This window comes from Puntigrus tetrazona, chromosome 11 (assembly GCF_018831695.1).
Source record: "Puntigrus tetrazona isolate hp1 chromosome 11, ASM1883169v1, whole genome shotgun sequence".
NCBI lineage: Eukaryota > Metazoa > Chordata > Actinopteri > Cypriniformes > Cyprinidae > Puntigrus > Puntigrus tetrazona.
This window is the reverse complement of record NC_056709.1, coordinates 21,800,495-21,818,689: the sequence shown is the minus strand read 5'-3', so window position 1 is coordinate 21,818,689 and position 18,195 is coordinate 21,800,495. Positions and strand designations below refer to the sequence as shown.

Genomic DNA, 18,195 nt, shown 5'->3' with positions numbered 1-18,195 from the left:
TTGTCATATATTCACCCACTGTACTAGATTTACTGTCATCCTACAATATATTATTATTATAACAGCCAAAAAATGTTCACTATTATAGTCAAGCCTCACCATCTGAGCCTATAAAAAAAATCTGAAGCCAGTGATTTTGTCACGCGATATTTAGAAGGCACTGGGAACATATTGAGTTACCTTGGTGCCTCATTCAAAGGCCCAATTAAATATTTCTGTTCCAGTACAAGTCAAGATGAATTATGCAGACTAAACCTATAAACACCTTTTGGTTCAAAGTCACAAGCCATTTTCCAGTCAATTGTGTGTTTATAGCTAGTAATGTTTTCTGCTAATTGAAGCTTTGAGCGTGCTAAACGACACAAGGGTGTTAGGTGGTGTGTGAGTGAATATGATGACTGAGCCAGGAGGATGTTCCCAGCGGGTGCGGTGTTTGGCTTCACGATCCAGACGGCCCCCCTGAGTTGAATATTTATGCTCCAGCTCACAATTCCAGGGACTAGCAAGAGTCCTTACTATTTACATGTTGAAATCAAACATGACAGCAAACAGTTTTCCTAAGCGCTAGGTGATACCAGAAATACTTTAATTGGTACCCTGCCATGTGATCTGAGAAAACAAGCCACCGTAGACATCTCAAGAGGGGCCTGTTTGTTTTGTCTTGTCGTACCGCAGGGTGCAAGGCCCGGTGTGTTCCCCGGCAGTGTATTACAGTCATCTTTACACAGCTGTGATTGTCTATGGCACGTTGCCAAGCACTCAAAATAAGAGTTTATGATACCAGGTGAATGTCAACTATAAATCACATTAGCATTAATTATGCAGTAAAACTCTTCAGCATAACACTTCAGCACTTGAAACACTGAATAAATGACATGCATTGCTTGTTAACTCACCCTCCTCAAGCCTAGAAGGAGTTCTGAGGGTGTTGTCTGCCTCTTCCTCCTCCTCTCTGAAGTTAAACAGACTGTGGGACTGTTTGTTTGAAGGTGGGCTGGTTGGACTGAACTCAGCTGGAGAGAACAACTGCCACTGATGTTTTCCTTCATACTCTGTGTTGTGTTCTCCTAGGGTCTGCACATGTTCTGCTTCAGGTTTGTGGTGCTCAAGGGGTTTTATGTGTTCAACAAGATGTTGTTTGTGGTCTACAGAAGGTTCTCTGTGGCCCACTGAGGGCCTGTTGTATTCCTCTTCAAGTTCTGCTTCTGATTTTACATGTTCTGTTAAGGTTTTGGTAAGGATGGTCACACTTTGCTTGACAGGTCTTGGACTGCTTAGGATGTTTTCATTCTGAATGCCATCAATGCTAGTAGTTTCATTCAAAACAGCTGCTTTTTCCTTACTATATCCTCTTGATATGGTTTCTACTTGTTTTGAGCCATCTGTTTCCACAGTATTAGGGTTAATGTGAAGTGAATGAATTTGACTCTCGAATACACTGTCCAAAAAGGTCTGTGATGCAGTTGTGGTTTCCCGAAGCATAGATGTAGTTTGCTCAACAGCCAACGGAGAGTCAGTAACCATTTCACTATATGTGGTGTGTTCCTGTGAGGTATATGTATCCCCATCAGTAGTTTCTGAAGGAAATTCAAGCTGTTCATCATCTGTTAGGGCCTCTTGATTAGAGTCATCTTTATAAAGACTAAAGCTTTGGATCTCTGAGGTATCTTTATGAGTAGCGAATCCCAATCTGTTCGTAGTTTCCACAGGAAGGATGAATCGTTCCTGGTCTGTTTTATATTTCAGAGAACTGAATAGCTCATTTTTTGGTTTGTCGTTATGAATGCCGACCCTCATCCTGTCAGTAATGTCCCTATGGAAAGGAAACTGCGGCCTGTCTGTTGTGGACTTACGAATAGCAAACATCTCTCTCAGCTCTTGCTTGGCTCCCCTGTGCACACCCTGGCGGGGGGTAAAATTAACTGAACGAGATACAGAGATGATGGATGACTCTGTGGGAGCAGCAAAATCATGCAGAGATGGAGCTAAGGCATCAGTGGGTGAATAATCATAGTCTTCTTCATTCTCTTCCTTCTCATCTATGTTTCTCATATGTAGCTTAAAAGGACGATTACTATCGCCATGTAAGGAAATGTGTTTCTTAAAGGGACCTCTGGATCCTTGAGGGTTAAAAATGTGTTGTATCGGGTCTCTGTACCGTCTCTCTGTTGTGCTGTCCTCAGCTGTTGTGGTTAGCACGGGTTTGGAAGCGTGATTCGGGTCGCAGTTTGGAACCGGATAACACATTAGGTCTCCACCTTCATTTGGGCAGTGGCATACTTGGCAAGGGTCAATTTGGAATGAGTGTCCACCTTCGTACTTCTGCCCCTCGTGCAGGCATCCAACTCGCTCACACTGAATGCACCCATCTGATGGTTCCGTCAATGCTATGCAGTTAGTCGGAATCTCAGGGCATGGTATGAAATGACAGCTAATCCGTCCACCTCCTTGAGGACATGAGCATTCAGTACTTCCAAAGTCCACAAAGTACGACTCCCCTTCTGGAACCTTGCCGGTTCTGAAGCCAGCACTGATACAGTCGTAATATTGGTAACCTTCGCACATGCAGCCAGTTTGCATGCAGGTAGCACAACATGCTCCGGTGTCCAAAACCTCTTCGATGCAATTGCGCAATTCAGGGCAACTCACCCCGGTGCAATCCCTCTGACAAAGGCAGCCAGTTAAACTTAGCAAAAACACCAAGTTCAGGAGGCCACGACCCATTTTGACTTGGTACCTGCTGATAAATGTCTCCAGTACAGTCCAAGCTCTCCAGACCCCAAACAGTCAGCGCTCCTCTTGTGAACTGCAAGCAGTCAGTGAAACCTTGAGAGAGAGAGAGATGCAAGTTAGAGAGCACTCTGAAAATTTCCTGTGGAGTTCTTCCAGCCAGCCCAAAGTCAGTGTGTAAAAGCCAACATCTGGCTTCACAGTTGAGCTCACCCTTCTAAGACCATCCCACATTTTAAAAATCACAGGGTTGTCCAAGCCTGATCTCATGAGCAAGTTTCCCCTTAATCACGAAACACCAGCATTCAAGCTCATTACCATTACGCGACCTCCACACGAATAGTGTATTCAGCAGCATTAAATCTGCAATATTCCATTTGATGGTCCTTAAAAGCCTTACCACTCCATACAATTTCTCTATTATTTTTGATTGCTTTTTCTGATTTGTTTGACATTTATGGGACAACTGTGATTTGCCTCAGTTAGTGCAGGTCTGTAATAAAGGAAGTCATACTGAACTCTCATTTGCAAATAGCAAAGCCAACTGAAGGACTGAAATTGAGGCCTTCAGTGCAGACACAAAGCCATTTTTGTAGTTGATGAGGTGTTTTGTGGGTTAAACATAGAGGGGATTTAAAATAATTCAGCAAAGCTGTGTTTTTTTCTGTAGTAGCGATGACTACAGCAGTACAAGACTTGTTTCTAGTGTTGTAAGCCATTTATATTGAATTGCTTTCCATTCAGCAGCTGAGAAACACGTTCTGTTTATTTTGGAAAACCGTTGGAGTCCCGAGGCCCTGAACGTTTAGATTTCATGGCAGATGAAAGAAACTGCTTTAATTGTTTCCAAAAAAACACCATTAACCTTAATATCTTAAAGTCTGGGCAAAGTATTTGTCTCTACCACATGCCAACACACCACTTGCAAGGTCTAGTCTATAGCACCTTTGATTTATAAAAACAGGTCTGGCTGATTCTATGACCTGTATAAAGAGTTAGGAAGAGTTGTTTTAAAATCCTGTTTGATGTTCTTTGTTCTGCGGGACATGAAAAGTAAAATTTGAAGGATGTTAATGAATGATGACTAGAGATGTCAAGCTTCTAAAAATATGATAATTCACCACTTCAGTAAAGTGGTCTGCATGATACAGTATACAGCATACAATAGTTATGCACTGCAAAATTTGGTATCGCCCCTGGCTCTTCATCTCTTTTATTAATGTAGCAATGTCCGATTCATAAATAAGTAATACGAGTCGTTTTAAATAAATTATTTTTTCTTTTTTTATTGAGTGATTTGTTAATGAATCAGAGTTAACTGTTCTCAAGTTCAACTCACTAAGACACAGCTTACTGTTTGGAAAGATTACTGAACAACATATGTTTAGACTGTTTCTAATACAAGCACCATTATGACCTCAAAAAAGGTGCATTAGATACACTTTAGTTAAATTTTTATGGGGAATCTTTTAGTCTTCAAAATGTTTATCTTTATCTTTCTACAGAAGAAGGTTTGAAATGAGGGTGAGAAAAGAATGAAATGATTTTTATGTTTAAGATGAACTATCCCATGCACTATCAGTCTGCATAAATGAGACCAAAGCTATTTTTCTTAAGCAAATGATAGAATGTGTGTATTTTATCATTTTAAAATGGCGAGAGGCCAGTTAAATTAAAACTAACTACAAATTAGATGGCATGTGATTCACAAATTTTACAGATGACTCTTTATAAAAAATAAAAATAAAAAAAAATAAAAAATACTATGATAACCACAGTTTCCGCCAAAAACCCTGCGAATAAGTACACCGGCATGGAAATAACGGAAATATGATCATTCTAAATAAACCATTATGGTTTTACAGTAGTAATAAAACAATAACATTTAGGCGAATTCCGCGTTTACCATGGTAAATTATGATAAGTGCTGTCAGAGAATGATATGAAAGACAGACACCTCAAGCGCGCGCTCTGTTTTACTTCAACTTTTTTTTTTTGCACAAAGGTAAAAGCAGCTAAATAAACATTAAAAACAATGTACAGTCAATGTTGTCGGTCGTTACAAGTATGCCACCGCAACATTAAACTTGTTCTGCAGCGAATATATTTCTTATAACACACGTGAGCAGCGCTCTTTTGCTGACGTTACAAAATAAAAAGCGTTAAAAACTGAGGTTTTACCTCGCTGGAGTCATGTTCTTCCGTGCGTCCATAGGTTAGAAGTTGCAGCCAACTAACTTGCCTTATCTAGCCTACACAGTGCAGCTTAGAGAGCGCGGAGAATTATAAAGGGGAGGGACAAAGTTGGAGACCTCCATACGTACGGTACCTACTTTCTGAAGCAGCCCATTCATTCAGCCATTAACAATCAATCTGTTGACAGAAGGCCATTATAAAAATGCCACGTTATTTACCGAATATTTAAAAATGCCTTAATTTAGACAAAAAAAAAGACATTTTACATTGCTTCATTTATTTTATTTTTACGTGAATACACATATACTTTACACGATGGATTCCAAACCTGCCATAAATAAATAAAAAACAAAAATAAAAAATTATGATGACAACGTAAACACAAGCAAATTCATTAGCCAAATTCAAAAACCAATTAAAACACCCCTTGTCATTTCATTCTTAATGTTATTTATAAGACTTTGTTCTATTGTATTTCCAAACAAATAATAGCATTACTCTTTAATGCAGGTTGTAGCTCTTCAACCCATGTCTGTGAAGCTCAGCTGAATTTCTCGAACACTTGTGTGAAATTCTTTACACCGCAAACTAACCAAACTGAGAAGAGTTCCTCACTACATATAGGGGTTGGTTTTGTTTGCCTTGTTAAATTGTTGCTTTTGCACTCAAGCTTTCACTTCAAAGCCAAGCCTGCTTTGGGTTTTTGGAAATCGATACCACGACGAGCTTGTCTTCTGTCCAAGATGCTGTTTTAGTACCTTACAAGTACTTCTTAGGAGCAGCGGTCATTCTTGTTCAAACAAAGGCCTTACGCCCACATTGGCGCACAGGTTCGTCCGTCTTTCCTGATGAATTGATTCATTTACATTTAAAACACACATGTGCATGTCGCCATGCATTATTCCCTCACCATGTGGTTCCCACTTTATTCAGCGCGCTTGATTTGATCGAGGTGAGCGGCAAAGATTTTAATGAGCATACACGTTCTCAGCAAATCACAGCGACAAAGTAATCCGAAGTCATCCATTATCAACGAGAATTGATATTTCCAATGACATAAGTGACAGTATTGCATAGTTAAGGAGATATTATGTAAATGAGAAGTAATGCGGTCTGAAAACAACCAAGTGAAGACTAATTTGCCACTTGAAACAGTTATGAAGAACCCAACAACCCAACCTCTGATAATTTATTCTACACCAGCATATGCCCATTAGACGTCATTGGGTCACTCAACTGGCTTCAGAAGTATTGTTGTGTTTCACTCATATAAGACCTGTCCAAAACAATCAACCTGCATTACATCATCAAAGGAATAATGTGAAATCATTCACATCGATTAAAAATTCCTCAGGATAACTTTGTGATATAATATCTTTCTCTAGACTCGACAAAGTCCTCCAACAAAATTCTAAATTAATTCTCAGCTATGCCATGACATTCAGACAGGAAGAAAACTGTTCCAAGCAAATACAGCACACATGACTATTTTTATATTTACAGGGAAACACGAGACATCATGGAAACTGTATACAAACTTAAATTAACAGTTTACCCCAAAATTAAAATCACCCCATATTTTACTCACCCCAAAGCCATCCTAGGTGTATGTGACTTTCTTTTCTTTCAGCCGAACACAGTCAGAGTTTTTCTTATTATTATTAATTTATCCTGGCTCTTCTAAGGCTCGTGGATAGCATTATTTTGCAGCTCTGTAAATCATATATATCTTGCGACGGTTAGCACATGTCCTCTGAAGCAGATCTATGGGTTTTTCTAATTTTCATATTATAACGTAAATGACTATGAGTTGACTTACATTATTCTTTTTTCAGCTTTGTAACAAAATATTATTGTAAATATGTTAATAAATGTAAGCAACTAATATTGATAAATATATATTTTTTTTCCAGCTCCTTTTTTAAAGGAATAAACAAACCAATCGGTTTAATCGGTGCAATTTAAGTATGCAAAAAAAAAAGAGAGAAAGGGGCTGGGGGTGAATAAAAAGTCTGGGAAGCACTTTTTTTTAATCATTATTTCCACCATCGAGGCCAAGCAAAGCATTTCCTTCAACATTTTACTCAAACAGCCATGTGAAGAGCATCATAAATTTGTCACTTGGTAGGAATTTCAGTAGTGCAATTTTTGTCTTTGAATAGATCTAAATGATGTTGCTCAGGCATTGACCTGATCGGGATTCTGACCCAGGGCTCCGATGAGGCCCCCTCTAATGACCAGGCTTTAGGAGAGCAGTGCAGGCCGTCTGCTGCAAAGATAAATGAGTTTTTCTCTGATCCTCGTAATTGATACTTCTCTTTCCAGGTCTACACTCTTGCAGCAGGCGGATGAGACAGTGAAATCAGCACACTTTCAAATGCATTTAGATGCCCTGTTTTGATTTGCTCAACTGGAGCAAAAAAGGTCCACCGTTAAATGCGCATTAACGCAGGATTAATTCTTGAAGTAAATGTGCTGAAATGCAAAGCTGTAATGAACATCCACAAAGCCGTGTGCCAGTTAATTCAGGGCATTCAGTGCAATGACATTTACCAAGAAATTGTACAAGTTTGTTTTGTTGGCACATAAAACTGAACTCAGAATCGATTTAGAAAATGGTCAAAGAACGGCTACTGAGACAGTTACGGTGATACAGACTTGGGCAATAATCAAAAAGGTTTTTGTAAGGCCTGACCGTGTTACTTCGACAGCCGTGCTTACAGGCACACTAGTGAGATTTGCGGATTCCCTGTTTGATTTCAAGAAAAAATTTATCAGACACAGTTTCAAAAAGTCAACAAGAAGCGATAACACAACCCCCGGAAGGGGGGTTGAAAAGGATTTATATAAATACAATACATACCACACTTGCTCCCCTGGAAAATGGAGAGCTTCTGTAAATCTGAGGCACATGGCACTTTCATTAGAATTTGGTCTAGAAGAGATGTATCTGAATCATGCTGTCTCCTTGACTTTAAAAAAAAAAAAAAAAAAAATACCTTTCAGCGCCGCAAGCTCCTCAAAATATGACTGGTCATTCCCATGTGTATTATGTGCATAAAAGCCAATTGTTCAGCATGGAGGAGAGCATCTGGGACTGCTATTAGAACTGCTGTAAACTTCTACTGCTGAGCCTGGATTAATCCACTTATGCAATATTCTACAGATCATAAAATTCTGGAAGAGAAGAGAATGAATAAAATAGTGTTTTCAAATCAATTTTGCAGCCAACTGTGATAGAAATCAATTTCTGTATGTTTATAATAACAGTTAAAATAGGGTCGAGCTCTCTGCTATGACGGGTCTGATACTGTGTTAGGAAAAAATGTATTGGTGTAACTTTAAAAGTTAGCCTCGATTTATTAATTGTGAAATCCAGTCCATAAATGCATGGGTTATTTACATTTTCCACTATATTGCTTGGCTCTCAAACGAATAAATCTGAGTTTATTTATAGTGAATCAAAAAAAGTACAGAGTGTATTTTAATTCAATGATAAATTACTGCCTTAAGTCGGTTAATACTATGAGCCACAGATCACCGAAAAGGTTACTGTATCAGCATTTGATACACAGACTAAAATGTAACTTGTCATTTCTGTATCGAAATAAAGGAAAGGTTGCTATTATAACAACATTTGCAAGTTGTTGTTTTTTTTTCTTTTTTGCATTTGTAATTCACGCGCTTTCACTGCAAATGACATTATTCTCATAAAATGAGTGAAAGCTTTAATTGAAAATAAAAAAAGTTGCACTCTCTATATCTCTGTAAAATAGATAAACCTCTTTGCATTTCTAATATAGTATGCACATCATAAAGGATAAAGCCAGAGGATAATGGTGACCTTGATGAATTCTTTGTGTATTACCCCTGTACTCAATGCAGACAGATGTACATGCATGATAAATGTTCTGTTTTCTGTTGCCTCCCTTAAAAATCTGATCTCTTATTGACCCCTTTATATCTTTCTAATGAAAACCTGCGGGAAAAACACGGTGTCACCCAAAGGTCCCATAATACAGAGGGACCACCCAGTGCAGTGATGAGCACGTTGGTGTGGCCTAGCATTAAGTGGGTTATCTTTGTGATGCAGTGGTGTTAAAGGGCCTGTAAATTGTGGGAAAAACCAAGAAAGCCCAGAGAGAAATGGAAAGGGAGAGAGAAAGGAAGTGGGTGTAGCAGGAGGTTCTGCAATCTTCATCAGCGCCGGCCTCCATTTGTATAGACCACTGTGTTTTGGAGTGCTTCTCTTAGCAATGTGACAGGTAACCATGATCCTGACAAAAGCAACCGAACAGCAGGGGGAAAGGTAAAAATAACATAAAAACATATCCTGTGTTTGCGCACACATCGACAGTCAGATAACCATAACATTTTTTTCCTACTCCGTTAATGCACATGTTTTGCCGATTATAACTGTGGAAGATATTCCGTAGGCTCTGGTGACATCCTGCGAAACCACACATTAGCGAAATATTTGAACACAAACTCAATAGCACTGCAATATCCAGGTGTATGTTACTTGCTTTTAACTTCTATTGCCTAATTAAAAAGTTTTCTCAATGGTAGTGTTGAGTGATTCGAACACAATACCACAAAATTGAATGGCTTCGTACATAAACAGCACATGACTAATCAGCAGTAAATTATTACCCTACTTCTGAGGATGTTTGAAGCCAGTTTCTTGTTCCAGCTATGCATCTGTCAACACAGTGGTGGGGGAGACCTGGGTGGGCAGCGCAGCTTGACAAAACATGATGAAAGAGGGAGAAAGAGACCTAAAAGAAAGAAGGAAAAATGTAGAACACTCGTCTATCTTGCCTACACTGGGTTTGCAGAGTTGAGTGTACAGTATGGTCATGAGGTCGAGTGGACTCCAGCCAGGCCCCTGATCTTCTCACTCCTATTTGCCAATTATGATGATTTGAACAAATGAGCTAATTGAGCCTTGGATGTCCTTCTGAAACACAGAAAGCATGGGACAAAAATCTGTAAAAATCAGCCTTTTCTACACACATAGGCATGCAATGACAGTTTCAGGTTCAGTATAACATCATACATTTATTTATGAATTACATTATTTAAAATTGACAGTAAAGTCAGAAAAAAACTATACAGCTGTGTATTATATATATATATATATATATATATATATATATATATATATATATATATATATATATATATATATATATATACACACACAAAACATACATACACACACACACACACACACACACACATTACTGTTTGAATGTATTTTTTATCAAATGAATGCTCCTTGGTAAGCATAAGAGGTTTTTATTTTCATCTTCTTCTTTTTCAAAATGTTACACAATCTTAGTGACCTTAGAGTTTCATAAACATACCATTTTACTCCCATAGTGTAAAGTGCTGTTTAAAAGTGGCATATCCAATAAGGAGTAAAAAAAAAAGTAAGGTCGGACTTCATTTTACCTACTAGGAACTGTGCTTTGTGACCTGAGGAGGTCTAAAATACCTAAAGAAAGATATCTTTCAGCATTTATCTCAGTGGCTCAGCTAGCAAAAGCCTTTGGCAGTAGAAAGACATTTAAAATCTGCCTGAATTTTTGAAATGCATGTTTAGATCAGAAGTCACTGCTAATTTTTGGTTGTCAATGGAATTTATTTTTTGTATTTTTTTCCCCATATGGTGTAGTTACAGCATCTATTGAGAGGTGCTAAGGGGCCAAACCTTGAGCACTTAATATCAACCAACAATTTAGACAGACAAAAGCTGTGTGTCTTTTCAAAGGCTGTGCCCTGAAGGTCGCATGTGTGCCTCACTTCAGAAAAGTAACTATTACATTTCAAACTAAGAAAGAAATTACAGTAATTTGGGGAATAACAGTCAATATTATACTAATTACCTTACCGATGATGCATCTTTGATGAAATACACTGCATGACCGATAAATGTTACCTCTGGAGGGCAAAGACTTCAAAATGAGACATAGCCAAAGTCGTTACAAACTTTTAAATAACTCAAAAATGATGAATTATGCATAACACGACCCATGCATTAAAATTCTAATTTGACCCTAATTTTGATTTCATGTTTATTTCATGTAAGAGTCTAGAAACTCATCTGTGCATAATTATGTAAGATTAGTTAGCTAGCATGTCCAACCCGCCAGTGGAACTTCATGAAGTTACATGTTCCACTCTGCTTTGTTAATAGCATTACAAGCTGGAGGTCAAAATCTCTGGAGAGATGTTTCAAAAAGCTTCAGATGTTTCTTCTGTAAGCGCAGTGACTACACTTGAGTGCACAAAGTGTGTTTCAGGGTCTTGACGTCTTTATAAGAACGTTCCCGCTAACACTGACCTCGAGTGACAGGAATGTGCTCGAAATATAAAACGTAAACACTGTTGCCTCCAGCCGGTTTGAGGCGAAATTCTGCAACGAGCAAGAGTTTCTTATTTTATCTGACAAAGAAACTACTTTACCTTTTAAGAGTAGCGCACGGGCGTGTTTTTTTCCCCAGCTCGCGCACTAAAGACAAACGAGGTTGAATAATTAAGTGACAAAAAGCAGCTACACTGATCCGAGGCATCGATACGATCAGATTCTGAAGCAAATCTTGATGTTTGATGCATTTAGGCTGACAGCTCATTCATTTCTACCTGATGAAATCACCTTATCGCTGCAGCTTCGAGTATCGCGTTCTTTCGTTACGTCGCAATGACAGTCAGAGGTGGTTTAAACTCATAATTAAAATAAGTGCAGTTTTTAACACTAGCAAGCCACAGAAGGATCATCAAGCTAAAGGCCTGAGGCAAATGTCATGTCTTGCATTCATGCTTTGACTAATGCCTGTGGAGAGATTCCACTTGTGCTTGTGAGGGATGGTTCGTTGAGTAGGAACATTGTGGCCCTTGCTTAATCAACTCCTGATTTCATGAAATATTCATGTTCTACCTGTAGGCTCTCAGCATGCGAATTGTTTTGTTTTGGATATACGTGTGTCTGAATCAGTATGAGATGCAGATAGCATGTATAAATCATGCAATGCTACAAATCAACATCCCTTGTGCTTCAGAACAGGTAGCCAGCGATGTCGGATTGTGTCTTACTGCGCTCAAACTGTCAAATACACAGGTTTATGTCAAAACACACATACAGTAAGCTACAAAAACAGTTGGGTATGTCTGTGAAGGTAAACGGCTGGGAAAGAAATCAATATTATTTTGGTATATTAAGTGGCAACAGCATAACTATCTATAATGCTGTCTATGCCGATCATTTGACCCAAACAAAATAAAAATAGAGATAAACATGCTAATAAAAATATCTTAATTTGTGTTCCGAGGGTGAACGGAGATCTTACGGGTTTGGAACGATATGAGGGTGAGTAATCAATGACTCAGAGATCAGAATAGCTGCCAGAAAACAGTGACCTCCAGTTCTCCCAAAAGGAAGCTTCTGGAAAAAAAGGCCATGCAATTTTGTGAAAAAAATAAAAATAAAATTATAATAATAACCCACTGCGATGTGACTGAACTTATATTCTGTTTGAAAAATAAAAATGTCAGTACACGCTTGCTTTCAGATATGTGTCTTCGTTATTATAAATGATAAAACCATATAAAGCAGCTATATGATTACATTTTCTCACTCTTCTCTCTTTGACAACAGCTGCTTTCATCTCTTACAGCCGTGCATTATCTGCTGTGATGCTTCATCTATAGGCCGCTCACTCCGCACTGAGGTAATTCTCTTTTCAGCTGCTCTATATCTCACGCATGGATACTTTCAGTCTAAACTGTAAGCGGAAAGATCCATGTGCAAAGATTTCCTTCCATTTCCCAAAATCTGCTATGAGAGGTATAGCTTAGAAGGTATGGTTCAGAAAGACCTTTAAATGTCATGCTTATTTATTTCCATAAAAAAAGTTCAAGGTTTCTCTTCTATAGCTGTGCTGTTTTAGCCGTATTGTACCAACTACATAATCATTCCGATCGAAGGAAGCGCCTGCTAAATAACAAAGAGCATAACAGGAGAACTTTCCAAATAGTTTCAAATGTCAGTAAAAGTCAAACCCAGAGGTCAGTGTCTCCTCCCTCACGACATAATATCAATTATTGGCATCTTAACAGGCATAAAAAGTCTCTCATATTTAATAACACTGTCAACAGTCCAACCTACACATCCACACTTTGGTGTGACATTTCAATATTGCCATAACTACATTCAAAAGTATCCCATTTTCTTTAAATGGGGCAACACACTGAAACTAGTAGTTAAAACAGGTATTTGTGATCACATATAAAGCCATAAAAGGCCTCAGGAAAAGCTTAGGATCAGTATTCATCTAAAACACAGAAGGGAAGTTATGTTTGCTAAGAAAGGAACAAGCAGATCTCGGGCCATATGGGCAGCAGAGGGAGCAAACATAGCTTGAGGCTGTTGCTCTGCCTGCTTCTTTCATTCTGCCCCTCCTAATGCTGACACTCCACTGGAACTTGGGTTTTGTGTTACGGCAATTTTAGAATCATTTTAGATGGCAAAACATTAAGGCTTCTTGTTTGTTTCAATATATGGTGCTTTAGAGAAAAGAATGGAAATGAAATCAAGGAGTTGGATGAGCTTCAGAAAGCTCACAGTTATAGACATGAATCACTTCATTGTGTGCCAAGACTGTGTACTGAAGGTAATCAAAGGTTTACCAAATCTGGATCCAGATTCTTTTTAGGCTTTATTTGGGTCACTGATGTCAACCAGTTGGCAGATTGGGGGCTGGAATTTATTCATAAGGTTGTTTTTTTTTTTACTTTTTGTGACACGCCATCCATATACACTCCCTTTAGTTTGTTAAAAACATTTTTTGTATTTTTTTTTTGTTTTAAAACGTTATTTATTCCTGTGATGGCAAAGCTGAATTTTCAGTTTAGTCTGTGTCACACGATCCTTTAGAAATCATTCTAATATTCTGACTTGATACTCAAGAAACGCTTGTTATTATCAACGTGAATCACATTTTTGTGGAAACTGATACTTTTATGCAGGATAAATTATTTTGGATAAGTAACATTCTAAATGTCTTTAAGGTTGTTTAACGTGTCTTTTTCTTTTTCTCAAATCTTACCGACTCCAAACTTTTCTCCATACTTGAGTTCAGTAAGTTCATTCAAACAGACATTATGGTTGCTTAACGCATGGCGAGAAGTTTATCAAAAAATGAGGCATTTTTTACACCCACATCTGAAACATCTGGGGCATTTTTGTCCCTTTCAGTGGCGTTTTCGCCCCAAGCCCTAGTACTTTCTGACTTTAATACTGTTATCAGGCCTGCCACTAGGAGGCTAATGGTTGACTCCATTAATGCGACAATGTGATTTTGTCTTTGGGCCAAAATCTCCACATAAAAATGTTCCAATTGACGTGAGCAGACAAACTAGAGTTTAAATATAGAACATATCAAATGTAGGATGTGCGTCATTTTTCCTTCACTAAAGCGATCCACACAAATTACTTTTACTCAGTGTCATTTCGTTCCAAAGCAGTAAATTCATACAGTAAATATTTTCGAAACGCTAATTCTAAACGTGAAACCGCAACATTTTTGCTGTAAATTTAACAGAATGCATTGTACAGTTAGAGGGCAGAAGGCCAGTCATCATTAAACTATCACATTTGTAAAAAACCCTTTATTATACGTGATCTCATTTCAACCTCGTCCACAAGATGGATTTTACATTTAGCTCAAGCACTTTGCTAAACGCTCACATTAAATACACTTTAAACAACCCGTGACCTGGAAAAGCCTTTTATTCAAAGGCACTGAAGGGCAATATGATATGATCTCATTAAAACCTCCAGAAATATCCAGCATCTGTGTAAGGCAATCAAACTGTTGTGGAGACATTTTCGGTGTTTAACTATTAACTATTATGAATGTCTTGATGAAAAATATGTCGGACTCCCATCTGGACACTGAAGGTGTCTGTTTTTCTCTCTTGCCTTCATTAGATGGGAGGACTATCTGTTCGCTGCGCCTGCTTTTGCCAGATATTGTGCGAGTGGGAGCTGTGCGTGTCTGGAGGGATTATCTTCCTCTGTATTTTCAGTTAATAAAAACAGCTTTACATGCTCTCACAACTGTGCGCGCACAAAACAAGTTATAATTTAAGGGTTGCAGGTAAACATATTTTTCATTTTGATTACTTTACAACAATGCAATGCATTGCTTTCCTACCAGTAGGTTTTATGAGAAAGAAATGGAAATGTGAAGCTTTCGCTTGTTTTCATTTCCGGTGTATACACTTTAACAGGTTAAACGAGATCATCAATCAGAGAGACAATTAGAAACATTTTTTTTTTAATGTTGTATTTATATTTGCACATTTCTGGACATCATTTTTGGTGTGTGTGTGCATATTTAATTTAATTAATTAGATGTTACGCTGTTTAATTAATCAAGTTAATTGCATTATGCAAATGAACACGATTGGAATAATTTCTTTTGCGGCAGATGATTAAAGCATGAAATAGGTATTACAAAATGTGGCTTTAGAAAACGTATATATAATATCAATAAACATAAGCTTAATACAGTTCACATTTAAATGAACAGTTAAAGAACAGTCTATTAATATTATGTTTTGTTTTTTAATTATTATTCATTTGACTAAACTTCCACATAAACTTGATATTATTAAGAATATTACACGCTGTTGCAATGTACACAAGCCCTGTTCAGTCAATTTATAATTCCTGACATACCTTCAATTCATTGAGCGGCAGGTTTCGATTTCTGTCTTGTCTTGCCAGGAATTCCTCAACAGACTGAAGGAGCTGCAGAAAGACAAGACGACTCAGACAATCCCATGTCGAACCCCCGATTCCTCCCAGCGCAGATGTTGCCGTGATCAACATCTGGATGTCTTTGGCACGCTTTTATATCCTGCCATTATAGGGGTAAAGGATATACGTGAGTGTTAGACTTATATAGGATACAGTATTTGTTCCTCCTTCCATAATGAACTGCACATTATCAGTAACCAAATAAATGTGAGCTGCAGTTAGTAAGGAAGTCATGTGATGTATCTTTTGTAGTCCACAAGAACAGCACTGTAAATTATGGTATGCCGGTGACAACGCTGCTGTCACATTAACACCAGAAATGAAATATCACTGCAGCAATTAGATGTTTTGAACGTTGAAAAAGCACTGAAATACCATGATCCTGAAATCTAGGGCTTGCTGTGATTAAGTTGTCAGTACATTTGATAACACAAGGGATATTCACTTTCAGGTTTTCTGTTGCAAAATATCTCAAAACTACAGAACGCCCAAAGGGACATGAGAGAAAAAAAAATGATGGAGGAAAAATTATATTTCAATGCTTTTTGCGTTTGCTGACAAAAGTATTGCATTCTCCCAAGAAACTTTGCATTCATTTGCAAAACTTTTGTGATAAATGCAGTGGGAGGGAAAACTATATATTAATGCTGTCGCGAGCGAATGCAAAGTATTTTAGGGGAAAGGAATACCTTTGCAAGAGGACCATTCAAAGGTCAGTGAGATTTATTTTTAAAGAAATTAATCATCTTATTCAAGTACAAACATTTATATTATCACAAAATATTTCTATTTTCAATAAATGTTGTCATTTCAACTTTGTGAAAACAGTAGAAATAAATGAAGCACAACAGCTTTCAACACAGATAATAAAAATAAATATTATTCTGAGCACCAAATCAGAATATAAGAATGATTTCTGAAGAATCTGAAGGAAATTGCATTTTACATATTTATTAAAGTGCCATTTCATGCAGTGTGTAACACAGCTCTAAGTGAACCAAAAGCTTTAAATCTGAAAGCGCGCCGTGTATAAAGTTGTTGTCTCTCAAAAGAAGGAGTGGAAACCACTTGGTGTGCATTAAAGACTCCAAAAACAAATCCTTTATATTCTCCAGCTGTACTTAAGGCCTACCTCACAGAGCTTGAGATTTAGCCCTTTAGTGTTCTAGATCTTTTTTTAGTGGCAGCTAACAGGTGGAAACTGTAAGGAATTGGGTAACTGACCCCTTCTTCTTTCATCCAAACCCCCAGCCTCAATCTCCATCACCTAACAGCTTAATAAAATCCATCTGGTCACACGCATAGTCTCACATTCTCTCACCTTTTCATTAACTTTCCATTAAAATTGGTTGCTGTGCACAACAGTTGCACTACAAAGGCCTTAAACATCGATGAAAGGTAGACGGGGTCAATATAATTAAAATATCTTTCTGACATAAAAAAAGAAAAAATGGGCCAGAGAAGAATAAGTAAAACAAACTCACCATTTTCATGCTGTATACCTTCAAGGCATGAGTTCCTCGCTCTCTGTGGGGAAGCAGGGGCTTTGTGTTTGTGCGTCTTGGCCGGTCAGCCTTGTGATTGATTATTATTTGGGTTTTATCCAGAGGTAAGGGCCGTTCACAGGCTCTGATGGTTCTTTAATGATGAAAGCAGTGTCTGAAGGTCTGTGAGCCTGCAGACCCGCAGTCTGTGTTGCTATTTCCATCGCAGTCATACCTTCATTTTGGAATGATCATATTTTCAGCTACAAAATGGGACGCTGGAAGCCGTCTCCACCCAACAGGGCAGACTGCAACAAAAACAATGTACAGTATGTCAGACTTTGGTGCGTTCAAACTGTCTGAATGTCACTGGCACCTTTCATTAATTTATAGTTACTGTATGGTGGAGCATGTTTGTCTGGCAAAAAAGAAAGGCGGTTCTCTCGAACTGAGCCAACCATCACAATAGGAGATCACGGAACATTCGGATATTTCTCAGTGGAATTCTACCGAGAATCACGCTCTAATATCCCACAGCCAACGCCTTTTCTGCAGCTGCAAAGCAGAACACAGTCATTTGAGCTTCAGACGCACAACAACACGGCAAAATACACAGGCATAAGTTGTGAGGCAACTCCTCTGAGACGCGGTGAACAGACCCCATACAGGAAAGAAACAGTGAGAGGTTAGAAACAGTGACTGTTTCCTAGTATGAGTTGAGATAATAGAACGCTGCACTGTGATTTGACAGCTGAACAACCCTTTCTGATGCAAGCAAAAATTGGCTGCAAAGATACATGAGCAATTGCAACAACTGTTGTCATAACTTGGATTACAGTCCAAGACACAGAGAGCCTTAGTTGTTGTTTTCCTCGAGCGAGTTCATCATTCAAACAACATAATAACTCTAAAATCCTAGAGAGCTGCTTCATAGCCTGCATACTGTACTGTAGACAG

The 18,195-nt window shown here is 38.2% G+C and overlaps 1 protein-coding gene across 3 annotated transcripts in view; it reads right to left on the bottom strand.

Moving 5' to 3' along the window:
• The window catches only part of fbln2 (fibulin 2), a 43,627-nt gene extending 38,629 nt beyond the window's left edge, over positions 1-4,998 (bottom strand). For all 3 annotated transcript variants that reach the window (XM_043252875.1, XM_043252876.1, XM_043252877.1), the window contains exons 1-2: positions 4,912-4,998; positions 897-2,826 (exon numbers count right to left, since the gene is read on the bottom strand). In XM_043252875.1, the coding sequence (XP_043108810.1) occupies positions 897-2,724 (1,828 nt within the window). In that variant the 5' untranslated portion in view covers positions 2,725-2,826; positions 4,912-4,998. The remainder of the gene's footprint in view (positions 1-896; positions 2,827-4,911) is intronic.
• Positions 4,999-18,195: the final 13,197 nt, after the last annotated feature.